This window comes from Peromyscus maniculatus, chromosome 17 (genome assembly GCF_049852395.1).
Source record: "Peromyscus maniculatus bairdii isolate BWxNUB_F1_BW_parent chromosome 17, HU_Pman_BW_mat_3.1, whole genome shotgun sequence".
NCBI lineage: Eukaryota > Metazoa > Chordata > Mammalia > Rodentia > Cricetidae > Peromyscus > Peromyscus maniculatus.
Window position 1 is genome coordinate 46,796,983 of NC_134868.1, and position 12,573 is coordinate 46,809,555.

General features: G+C 45.7%; 1 protein-coding gene across 14 annotated transcripts in view; it reads right to left on the reverse strand.

The window, feature by feature from the left end:
* Positions 1-7,109: 7,109 nt before the first annotated feature.
* The window catches only part of Kcnu1 (potassium calcium-activated channel subfamily U member 1), a 78,531-nt gene continuing 73,067 nt past the window's right edge, over positions 7,110-12,573 (reverse strand). For 9 of the 14 annotated variants that reach the window (XM_076553600.1, XM_076553597.1, XM_076553599.1 and 6 more), the window contains 3 exons: positions 11,865-12,059; positions 9,878-9,991; positions 7,110-7,536 (listed from right to left, as the gene is read on the reverse strand). In XM_076553600.1, the coding sequence (XP_076409715.1) occupies positions 7,279-7,536; positions 9,878-9,991; positions 11,865-12,059 (567 nt within the window). In that variant the 3' untranslated portion in view covers positions 7,110-7,278. Of the gene's footprint in view, positions 7,538-9,874; positions 9,992-11,864; positions 12,060-12,573 lie in introns of all 14 variants that reach the window. The other 5 variants (XM_076553602.1, XM_076553603.1, XM_076553604.1 and 2 more) reach the window with 1 other exon arrangement.

Below are 12,573 nucleotides of genomic sequence, written 5' to 3' on the forward strand. Positions count from 1 at the left end.
TTGTTTGCAAGTATTTTATTGATTATTTTTGAGTTTATGTTCTTTCAGGATATTGGCCTATAGTTTTCTTGTTTTCCTTTTTTTTTTTTTTTTTTTTTTTTTGATTGTGTCTTTACGAGGTTTGGGTATTAGAACAGTCCTGGGAGTGCTCCTTCTGCTTCCTTTTGGCTGTAGATCTTCTTGGAATGTTTGGTAGAATTCTGCTGTGACTCCATCTGTTCCTGAACATTTTTTTTTAGTTGAAGGCTTTTTATTATTGTTTTAATTTCCTCATTTGTTATGGGTCTGTTTAGGTTGTTGGTCTCTCCTTGGTTTAATTTTGGTGGTTTGACTGAAACTAGAAAACCATCCATTTCTTTTAGACTTTCCAGCTTCATGGAATACAGGTTTTAAAAATAACCCCATATAATATTCTGAGTTTCTTTGGTGTCTGTTGCGATCTTTCTCTGTTTCTGGTTCTGTTTATGTGGGCCATCTTTTTCTTTCTTTTGGCTAGTTGGGCCAAGAATCTGTCAATCTTGAGTATCTTCTCAAAGAACCAGCTCTTAGACTAGTTGAGTCTTTGCATTGTTTTTTGTTTCCATTTCATTGATTTCTGCTCTGGTTTTTATTATTTCTCAGCATTGACTGGGTTTGGATTTGGTTTGTTCTAGTTTTTCCAACTTTTTGGTTGCATTATTAAGCCATTTATTCATGCTCTGATTTTTTTAATGTAAGTACATAGAGCTATAAATTTTCCTCATAGGACTGCTTTCAATATGTCCTGAAAGTTTCGTGTTTTCATTTTCATCTAACTCCAGGAAATTTTTTTCCATTTCTTTATTCATTTCTTCTCTGATCCATTCAACATTTAGTAATGAGTTGTTTCATCTCCAGGAGTATGTGTATTTACTAGAAGTTTGTTGTAAATTTTAAGTTTTATTGCATTGTGATCAGATTGGATAGGAGGGATTTCAATCTTTTTGAATTTGTAAAGATTTGTTTTGTGTCTCAGGATGTGGTCTATTTTAGAAAAGCCCCCATGTGCTGTGGAGTAGAATGTGTATTCTTTGGCATTTGGATAGAATGTTCTGGAGCTATCTCTAACGTACACTTGATGTATGGTGTCAGTTAATTCTGGTGTTTCTCTGTTTATTTGTTGTCCAGGTGACTTGTCTGTTGAAGAAAGTTGGGTATTTAAGTCACCTACTATTAGTGGATTGGTGTTAATCTGCGTCTTTAATTTCAGTAGTAGGTTTGTCGTGAAATTGGGTGCCCCCAAGTTTGGTGCACATTTATTTAAGATAGCAATGTTGGGGCTGGAGAGGTGGCTTAGCAGTTAAGAGCACTTGTTGCTCTTACAAAGGGCCTCGGTTCAGTTCCCAGCACCCACATGGTGGATCACAACCCTCTGTAACTCCAGTTCCAGGGGAATCTAAAGACCTCTTCTGACCTTAGAGGACACTAGACACATACACAGTACACATACATACATGCAGGTAAAACATTTATATACATAAAAAATAAAATAAGTAAATCTAAAATTAAAACTTTTTAAAGGTATAACAATTTTAAAAAGATAGTCTTCTTGGCTAACTGTTCTCTTGAATAGAATGGTGTCCCTCTTTACCTCTTCTTATTGGTTTTATTTTGAAGTCTGTTTGGTTGGATATTAGCATAGAGGCATCTGCTTACTTCTTGGACCCATTTGACTGGAGTACTTTTGTCTATCCTTTCCCTCTATTGTAGTCCTGAGCTTTAAAACTAAGATCCGCTTCTTGTACGCAGCAGATAGGTGGGTTTTGTTTCTTGATCCATTCATCCAGTCTGTGTCTTTTGGCTGGAAAATTGAGTCCACTGATATTTAAAGTTACTACTGAAAAGTGTTAGTTGTGGTCCTCATGCTGCTGATTTCTGGTGGTGGTATGTTCTCAGTGGTCCTCATGCTGCTGATTTCTGGTGGTGTTGTGTTCTCGGTGGTCCTTTGTGTTTTAATAATTAAATTCCATATTTCTTCCCATGGTCTCTGCTATGCTCACTCCTCTCTTCACCCAGAAATAATGCCTTCTATGTTTTCCTTAGGTTTGGTTTGTTGGATGTAATTTTTTAGGCTGTTTATATCATAGAAAGTTTTTTTTTCTCCTTCAAACATGTCGGATAGTTTTGCTGGGTATATTATTCTGTGTTAGCTTTCAAGTCTTTTAGAACATGGGATGTATTGCTCCAGGCTCTTCTGGCCTTCAAAGTTTCCACTGAAAAATCCACTGTTACTCTGATGTGTTTTGCTATGTATGTTGTATTTTTCTCTCTTGTAGCTGTCAGTACTCTTTCTTTGTTATGTATACTTTGTGTCTTAACTATAACATGCCATGGGAATTTTCTTTTCTGGTATTCTCATATGATATTTTGTGTGCTTCTTGTATCTGTATGGGTGTGTCTTTCTCATTTTCTCCTATGATCTTGTAGAAGATATGCTTAATGCCATTAACTTGGGATTCTTCTCTCTCATTGTGCCTATAATTCAAAGGCCTTTCTCTCTCTCTCTTTCTTTCTTTCTTTCTTTCTTTCTTTCTTTCTTTCTTTCTTTCTTTCTTTCTTTCTTTCTTTCTTTGTGTCCCACATCTCCTGTGTGTTTCTTTCTTGTGAGTTTTTTACATGTTCCATGTTTATTTGGTCTAGATCTCCACTTTTATCGCTGAGACCTAATATTCTGTCTTCTGTTTTATCTATTCTACTTGTAGGGCTTCCCTTTGTGTTTGGACTATTGGGTTTTTCAATTCTGTCTTCATTTCAGACTGAGTCTCCTTCAGTGTTTCTACTTCTCTGTTGAATTCCGTTGTCGAGCACTGGCTTCTCGTTGTCATCTTCACGGCCTTGTGTGCGTGTTCTTGGCCATCACTCGGGAACTTACTCTCCTTTGGCTCTTTCCTCTCATCTCACTGAGCTGTTTGTGTCTTCTTTCGATTCCTTGAAGTCTTTGAGGACTTTTATAATTGTTCTTTTAATGTCTGTGTCCCGGAGGTCATCCGGGTCATTCTCATTGGCAAGCATTTCTGCAGGAATGGCTGCTGGGTTTTAGAGAGAGGATGCTGGCTTGACCTTTCCTATTGTTGTTATTTCTGCAGTGAGCGCTGAGCCTGTGGACGTGCTTTGTTAGCTCTGAGTTAATAGTCAGTGGATCGGCCGGGCGGTGGTGGCACACGCCTTTAATCCCAGAACTCGGGAGGCAGAGCCAGGCGGATCTCGGTGAGTTCGAGGCCAGCCTGGGCTACCAAGTGAGCTCCAGGAAAGGCGCAAAGCTACACAGAGAAACCCTGTCTCGAAAAACAAAAACAAAAAACAAAAAAAAAGTCAGTGGATCTGGGTGGGGAAGATGATAGGATGTGGGGGTGGGGGTGGTCTAGAGGTTGGAAATGACTTGGGTGGAATAAAGCCAGGTGGGCAGAGGGGACTAGGGTGGTATATGGGATCTGCATCCTGTTTTCTTCCTTCCTTCCTTCCTTTTCTTTCTTTCTTTAATTTTTATGTGCATTGGCATTCTGCCTGCATGTCTGTGTGAAGCTATAAGATCTTCTAGTTACAGACAATTGTCAGCTGCCATGTGGTTGCAGGGAATTGAACCCAGGTCCTCTGAAAGAACAATCAGTGCTCTTAACCACTGAGCCATCTCTCCAGCACCTCTGCTCCCTGTTCTAAGCCAGGAGCATGGGAATAGATGAGTGGAGAGTGTGAATATGACATGGGAGAGTGCTGTGGGGTGGTAGATGGTAGAAAGGATACTGGCCTCCTGTGGTGATTTGAAAGAAAATGGCCCCCAAAGGGAGTGGCACTATTTGGAGGTGTGGCTTGTTGATATAGGTGTAGCCTTGTTGAAGGAGGTGTCTCACTATGGGGGCAGGCTCTGAGGTCTCCTATGTTCAAGTAACTGCCCACTTCCTGTTGCCTGTGAGTCAAGATGTAAGGACTCTCAGCTCCTTCTCAGGCACCATGTCTGCTTGCACGCTGCCATGCTTCCTGCTGTGATGATAATGGACTAAAGCGCCACAATGAAAGGTTTTCTTTTATAAGAGTTGCCAACTGTGCAATGGTGGCACACGCCTTTAATCCCAGCACTTGGGAGGCAGAGGCAGGCGGATCTCTGTGAGTTTGAGGACAGCCTGGGCTACAGAGCGAGAGCCAGGACAGGCTCCAAAGCTACACAGAGAAACCCTGTCTCAAAAAACAAAACAAAACCAAAAAAACCAACCAACCAAACAAACAAACAAACAAAGAATTGCCATGGTCCTGGTGTCTCTTCACAGCAATAGAAACCCTAACTAAGACACCCACCCTAGAGCACCCCTAAAGGGAAGGCAGGAATGGCCAGACCAGCCTGAAGAACTGATTGTAGGACTCAGGCTAAATGTGGTAGATTTTGGAAAATGCTTGGATGAAGAGGTCAGGGGTTCTCCAGGGTTAGACTCAGGAGGAGGATATGGGATGTGTAGTGGGTGTGGAGTGGGGTGGAGGAGGCGACACATAGTGTCCTGTGGGTGGCGTAGAGAGTGCAGGTCCTGGTGGAAGCCTGGATATTGGGTACCTCAAGAGAGGAAGTGGCGGAGCTAGGCTGTGTTGGAGGCTAGAGGCCAGGCTGTGCCAGGGCACTGTCTATGGGGGCTGGGTTAGATCCAGCAGGGTGTAGAAAACAAGCGGTGGGTGGTGGGGGCACTCACCAGGCTAGACCCTAGATGAGGATGTGGAAAGTCTGGGCCTGGAGCGGAGTGGTAGAGAGGGAACAAACGGGGGGGGGGGGGCGTGTTTTAAAACTTCATGATCTTAATTTCTAATTTAGGGGGTTGAAACATTGCCTGCTTGAAGCTACTGGACTTCACCCAGAAGCATTGTGTCCTGATTAGGGTTTGTGGGGGCGGGGGGAGGGTTGTTTTGTTAATTTGATATAAGCTAGAGTCATCTGGGAAGAGAGAACCTCAATTGAGAAGATGCCTCCATCAGATTGGCCTGCAGGTGAGTCTGTGGGGCATTTTCTTGATCAATGATTGTTGTGAGACGGCCCAGCCCACTATGAGCAATGTCATCCTGACCAGATGGTCCTTAGAGGTATAAGAAAGCAATCAGAGTGAGCTGTGAGGAGCAAGCCAGTAAGCAGCACTCTTCCATGGCCCCTGCATCAGCTCCTGCCTCCAGGTTCCTCCTGCCTTGAGTTCCTGCTCTGACTTCCCTTCATAATGAACATAGTCCATAAGCTGAAATCAATCTTTTCTTCCCCCAGTGCCTTCTGGTCCTGCTGCTCATCACAGCAGTAGAAACCTCATCAGGATGTTATGGGATGTAGAGTGAGGGGCGGGCACCTGGGGGGCTGCTGAGCTCATTCTATGGGGCAGACTAAGAACTATGCATCCTAGAAAGAAGATCCATTTAGGTAGGAGAGCGAAGTGACAGAGAAGAGCCGTGACAGAGAGACAGCTCGAGATCTGTGGTGGGGGACGGAAAAGCTGTGGCTGCTGAGAATAAAAGGTGCAGAATCATGAGCATCCATCCCTAAGAGAAAGGACAGTCACAGAGTCCAGGGCAGCTGACATCGGAAGGAAATATAGACTGAGGCAGAATCATGAGCATCCATCCCTAAGAGAAAGGACAGTCACAGAGCCCAGGGCAGCTGACATTGGAAGAAGTATAGACTGAGGCAGAATCATGAGCATCCCTAAGAGAAAGGACAGTCACAGAGTCCAGGGCAGCTGACATTGGAAGGAAGTATAGACTGAGGAGAATCATGAGCATCCCTAAGAGAAAGGACAGTCACAGAGCCCAGGGCAGCTGACATTGGAAGGAAGTATAGACTGAGGAGAATCATGAGCATCCATCCCTAAGAGAAAGGACAGTCACAGAGCCCAGGGCAGCTGACATTGGAAGAAGTATAGACTGAGGCAGAATCATGAGCATCCCTAAGAGAAAGGACAGTCACAGAGTCCAGGGCAGCTGACATTGGAAGGAAGTATAGACTGAGGAGAATCATGAGCATCCCTAAGAGAAAGGACAGTCACAGAGCCCAGGGCAGCTGACACTGGAAGGAAGCATAGACTGAGGCAGAATCATGAGCATCCATCCCTAAGAGAAAGGACAGTCACAGAGCCCAGGGCAGCTGACATTGGAAGAAGTATAGACTGAGGCAGAATCATGAGCATCCCTAAGAGAAAGGACAGTCACAGAGCCCAGGGCAGCTGACATTGGAAGGAAGTATAGACTGAGGAGGAACTTAGATGCACCAGCCACAGAGAGAAAAAAAGAACAAAAGTTATGCCGTTAGAAGAGAAAAACAGCTTCCATCAAGGGGAATGAGAGGCCAGAGATGAGAGAGTACACCTGGGCTCTGGGTAGGACTTTTTAATATTATTACTAAAATTTTTCATACAATATATTTTGATCATGGTTTCCCCCTCTCAAATCCTCCCACCTCCTTACCCAAATTTATCTTATTTCTCTTTCTTTCAATAAAATAAAACACAAAAATGAAAATCAAAACAACCAAAAAAATCCAGTAAGACAAAAAATATGCCCAAACAAAACAAGGGTCTTCCAGACACGACAGGACTGAGTGTCGTGGGCTCCCAGAGACCGTGGCAGCACACAGAAGGCCTGCCCGGGTTCAAGCTGGGTGGGGTCCCAGTGCTGAGAGGGGAGGGGCCTCGGTCTCCCACCCCTAACGAAGAGACTACCTCTCATTTATACCCACCAGCGAAGGGAAAACCAGTTCCCTCCAATGGAGTCTCACTGGGTATATGAACCGCTCTGCAGGGCAGGCTCCATGTCCAGGAGTAGCTGGCCAACACAAAATGGAGAGGACTTTTTATAGTCTCCCTGGCCTTAGCAGTCTGTAACAGCTCTGATGCCCAGAAGCAAGGACTTACCCAGGTTGCCCAAATTCTGCCGATTCCCTGCTTCGGCGTGATCCCCAAATATTCATAATATTCATTTTAATGAACATCTGCCCCGTCCCAGGCAGGTACCTAGATCTCATTCATAGACCGATTCGTTCCGGTTCCAATCAGCATCTGTCCATGTGGAGGACGACTTCTTAATTCAGCTCAAACGAACCCATTTCTTGTTCAAGGAAAGGGGGCAATGGACCATCCTTTAATACCATCTATCACGTTCATCTTTATTCATCACATCGGATCCAGTGGGACAAGAAGGTCCCTCCCACAGCAGCGTGGGCTTGCCAGCGTGTCAGCCACTGAGCCACGGGCACAACCACAGCATACTTCCGTTCTTAACTTTTCTTGACCACCTAGAAGCAAACGGTTATGAAGGGTAGACTCGGGAGCTGAGGTGCTGAGACGTCTTCTCTGCCACTGGGCTGACTTTGGGGAGCTGTTCCGGGCTCTCGGGGGCCATGGCCATGACATTTGTAATGTCATCGAGAGTCTGGGCTGAAGGGACATTTTCCAGTTTGTAAGGAATCTCTTCTGTTTTGTAACAGGTGGTGCTAAACGGGATGGCACAGAACACGAGATCCGAGGGCAGCAGGTGAAACTCATTAGATGGCCTGGTGATCACAAACCTGTAAGGGAAGCCAGAGATAAATTCTGAGACCGCCGTTTGGACAGTGTGGCTACAAGCCGTGCCCCAACAAAAGATGACATTGTTCCCCTTTTCCTTCACTGGCACACCGTAACATAACGGGAGGGGTCCTAGAGGTTGACGTTCTTCATCTCTCTACAGCACCCTCACTTTGGCATGGGATCTCAGCTCTCTGAGATCAGTTGTTCCCATCATTTGAATGAGAAGCAAGACTGTGCTTGGGAGGGTCCATCTCTATTGACTTATCCGCCGTCAGTATCCATGCACTAATACTTTCCGTTAGCACAAGTGTGAGCGCTGAGGCAAACTGGGGTACAAGACAGGAAGACTGGGAACACTTGGTCCCAGGTACAATGCCCTGGGTTCCACCCCTGGAAGTGCAAACACGCAAACAAAAACAAGTGCAGGACTTGACTGGGAGAAAGCTCCTTTGACCAGAGAAACCAAACAATACGGTTTGCTTGCTACAACATGCCGGTGTCCTGGTTATTTCGATGTAGATTTATATCTATCTTAACCTGATGTGGATGTCACCGAATTTTATACAGAATGCAGCCTGACCAAAGAATAAATGCATCTGAAAACCCAGACTTCTTTTCGGAAGAAATCTGAGAGAACACCCACAGCCTGGGCCTCCATGAGAAGGCTTTCAGGAGAGGCAGACACCTCAACAAGATGTCAGGTTCAGAGCCAACCTCAGCAGGCATGAGTTAGTACCCAGGACTCATGACCAACATGTAGGCAGGCTGACCTTGTGTGACTTTCACCTGCCCTTCACTGCTCTCCCCAAAGGTCCCCCCTTCCTTAAGTATGCAGACTCGACCTCCCTTCAGCAGATAATCGACTCATCATTTCCCATCTCCTTCCTTGAGGACCTCTCAAACATAAGCTGCGCCTTCTTCCCAAAACCATAGTCTACAGATTTCCGGACCTGTGGGGGCAGGATTCAGAGCTGAGGGAGTGTGGGGCTGGGGAACATATTTTACATAGGAATCATTTCTACTTTCTGCTGCATCCAGAGCATTGCTCCTCCCCACTGTCCTAAAGGGGCGCCAAAGCCACTTACCCCTCCCTACTAATCCTTCCGTGCCATCTACAGACCGCCATGTTTATTTGGGTCTTCGGCACTTGGGCAGCCTTCTCTTCGGAACTCTAGCCCCAGCAACACTGTTCATTCCCAGTGTCTGCGCGGTCTACAACTGTCACCCAGGCTCACGGCTCTGACATCTGCTACCCAGAGTCTCCGTCTCCAAACCACTTTCCTGGTACTTCCTGACTGTTCCTGCTTCCTGACTACGTCCCATGTCAGACATCTTTAGGTTCGGTGAATGAGTCTCCACCCACAGCCTCCCGCCATCCTTCCTCTCTGACTCCCTTACTCGGACTACATCCCATTTCTACTTCATCAGGATTTCCAGTCCTCATCCTTTGACTCTACAATCTGCCGTCGTTCCCCGTATCCACGATGACCCTGATTTCAAATCAATCAGCAATCAATCTGAATTTTACCTCTTCTCGAATCTGTGTCCTGTCTGCACGAAGAAATCTTCATGCTAAGAACCCCCACAGACAACCTTATGTTATTCATTTGTCCCTTCCCTTGTTACTATAATGTTCTTCCTTCTCTTCTTCCTCTCCTCCCCCTTTCTCCTTCTCACTTGAGCCCGCTCTTTTGAGTAATTTTCCTTGTCCTCTGCCTGGAATGGTTCCACCAACCTACTCCTACCCTTTCATTTTTCCATTTCTCCCTGGCTACTCCCTGCTTTCGTTCTGGTGACAGACAGTCCTGACTGGAACTGCTGTTCTTGACTGCGTGCGTGCCTCTCCCTTTCTCTTCCCTTTTCCCTCTTTGATCCAGACAGATGTTTTCTCTTTCCCACAGCTGGCAGAATGATCTCCTTTGAACAAAACTGGAGTCTGAACACAGTACACTGACGATTTAATAATACAAACCACCATGACCAGAAGGAAGCGTTCATTAGACATTTCCCAATGAATCCAGCAGGAAGCGAGGGCATCTCTCTGATGTAGACAGTGGCTTCGTGGATGGAGGTAGGTCATAGAAGAACTTTTATTTAGAGCCTATATTTTAGTTTTCAATAGGGACAGAATCTGCTCTCCTTACGAGGTTCACAGGATTCGGATCACATGCTTCCTGTTGTTTAGACCCAGTCTTCCATATTCTTACGTCATTATCTAGCCCCTGCATCCTGACATGCAAAGGCTGGTCTGGAGCTCTGGACTTGGCTTTCACTGAGACAAAGGAGCCTTGGTTCCCATGCTTAAAAGATGGCTAGCACTTTTCCAATCAGCATACTCCCCTTTTGTTTTCGAGGCTGTGTTCGCCGTCATCCATCACACGGTATAAGCCAACACATAGGATCCCATAATTATCTAATGAGCCACAGAACAGCTGTCCAAAGGTTTTTCTTGGCTGGAAAGAGAACAGAACAACAGGAGTTTGCTGAACACTTTAATCGAACAGTTTCAAGAACTTCTTTGAGTTTGGTTCACCTGCTCTCTGCTGCAGACATCTAGAAGACCTAATAGCCATTCATCTGCCTGTGGCGGCAGTGTGAAGTGGGCAGTCACAGAAGTTTGGGATTAGTGATCCCTTTATCACTCTGGCTTTCCCAGAAGCCTCTGGTGGGTGTAGTGTGGCACACGCTCTTGAATGTTCTTTTCCTGTTGCTAGCTTTGGCCGCCATTAAGAATTAATCATATGCCGGGCGTGGTGGCGCACACCTTTAATCCCAGCACTCGGGAGGCAGAGGCAGGCTGATCTCTGTGAGTTCGAGGCCAGCCTGGGCTACCAAGTGAGCTCCAGGAAAGGCGCAAAGCTACACAGAGAAACCCTGTCTTGAAAAAACCAAAAAAAAAAAAAAAAAAAAAAAAAAAAGAATTAATCATGAGTAACAGGTTCAAAAACTCAGTTTTAGGGTAACCTTCTGGGAGTCTCAAGCATTCCTGCTCAAAAGCTCTCTTCAGCAAGGTCATAGTTCAAAGGCAGGGGCAGACAGGTTAGATGCACCTGGAATGGCCAGGTAAAGTACTGCTCAGCTCTGTGCTTCCTCTGGGCCTATCCCTCACCAGGCAAGTGCAGGTGAGAATAATGCAGATGGTATTTGCACCTGGAATTCGCAGGCACAGGCAGGCCATGCTCATTTGGGCAGTATATGCTGGGACATGTGCAGAGAGTGCAGAGGTCTAAAGAGCATGCTCCTTGGAAGGGGCCCCGCTGATATCCACTGACTCTACAAAAGATGCCTCCATGTTCATGTGCATTCTGATAATAACACTGGATAGGTGGATGCAGGGTCACTCAAAACTAAAACAGAAAGCCTAACACTGAGAAGTAGACCGTTTGTGATCAGGTTCCTCAATGCACTCTGGTTCCTCAATGAAGAGCTGCCACCCCCCAAAGTTGCCCACGGTGTTATCTTGTTATAGTCTGCCTGTATCGTGGGCCAAGACAGTGCCAGCGTATTCTATGAACCAGTGACATTCTTAGACTCCGCCACAGAGTTCTGCCTGAACGCAGCTAGCCTCACCAGAAGTCTTTAGCATTGTGGGTATTGAGGCAATAATCAGAACCTGGACCACACTCCTTAGCTGGACCCCTACTGTGACATGGTTGAAACTGTGGTGGCCTCAGTAAGCCTCAGTGTCTTTAAATGATCTGTTAAATGAAATTAGTTACCAACTCAGGTCATCCCTGGACAGATTAAACACAAGAGACGGAGGCAGATACAGAAGAGATCTAGGGCTTCTGGGAAGGCTGCGGTCAAGGGGGCTGAGGTCTCCAGAGGACAACAACCTTGCTGCTGCATCGTCTCATGACAAGGTCAATGGGCAAGAGAGGCCACATGTAGGAGAGAAGGGAGGAGCCAAGCCCATCCTTCTATGGATCCCCCACTTCTGCTAGTGACAGCTAGCCCATCACACCCCATCAGTCTTTAATGGCTCATCCTTCAACACTGTTGCATTAGGGACTGAGTTTCTAATCTATAGGATCTATAGTGGATCTATAGGGGACACGTTTGGACAAAGTGTTGGGCCTCTCTGACAGTGCGTGGAGCTTTAGCTGGAGGATGGAGAGAAGAATTTCTTCCTCTACCTCTTGAGATTGTTGCAAAGAATAAACACAACCGATAAAAATGTACTGTGTATAGACATTGTAGCTATAACACTGTATTGTATTCAACATTTACTAATTATTATTTCTGTGCTAAGTGACTTATGAATTCAAGCAGTCTAGACCATCGAGACTCAGAGAGTTAAGGAAGTAGGAAATCAAGTCGACTCACCTTAATGTCTGAGAGAATGGTTTTGTCTAAAGAGAGAAGCCCCAGCTTACACCGTGCCCTCCCAGAGAGGATTGTGGCACAGCTTTCATGGAAACCATAGTGCTTCTCCTTAACCAGATACTGTTCCATCTGAGAGCTGATACCTCCCGTCACCAGCATCTGAAGTAATTCCAGGACATGATAGTTGTAGAAGGCCTGAAAAGCAAAGGCAAGCCAGGTGTGGAATCAGAAGGGCCGGCACATGAATGGTGGGGGTGTTGGGATATGGAGATTTAGTAGGCATCACCATTCGATGGGCCTCATGGTGCAGGACACGGCTTTTCATGGTCACTGTGGAAATCAAGGGCAAGTTGGCAGATTGGGTAGAGAGCTGGGCTGGTCAAAGCAAGGAGAAAAAAAAAAAATCAGTGAGGCGGGTCTAGTTCCTACAGCGCCGACGCTGGAAAGTGAATACCGGTGCTGATCTCCAGAGCCCTCTCCCTCCGTAAGTGAGCAGTGTAGTGTGTCAGGTCACAGTCCTCAAGGATCTTCAATGTACATTTTTAAATGTACATATAATTAATGAGATCGATTTTTCCTTGAGGTCACACTGACATTTCTGTCATCTATTCTTGAGTTTTGTAAGAGTTGCCTTGGTCATGGGGGGGGGGGGCGGTCTCATCATGGGGATGTGAATTTACTTACATTCCTTGTTTATAGCCATGCAGCA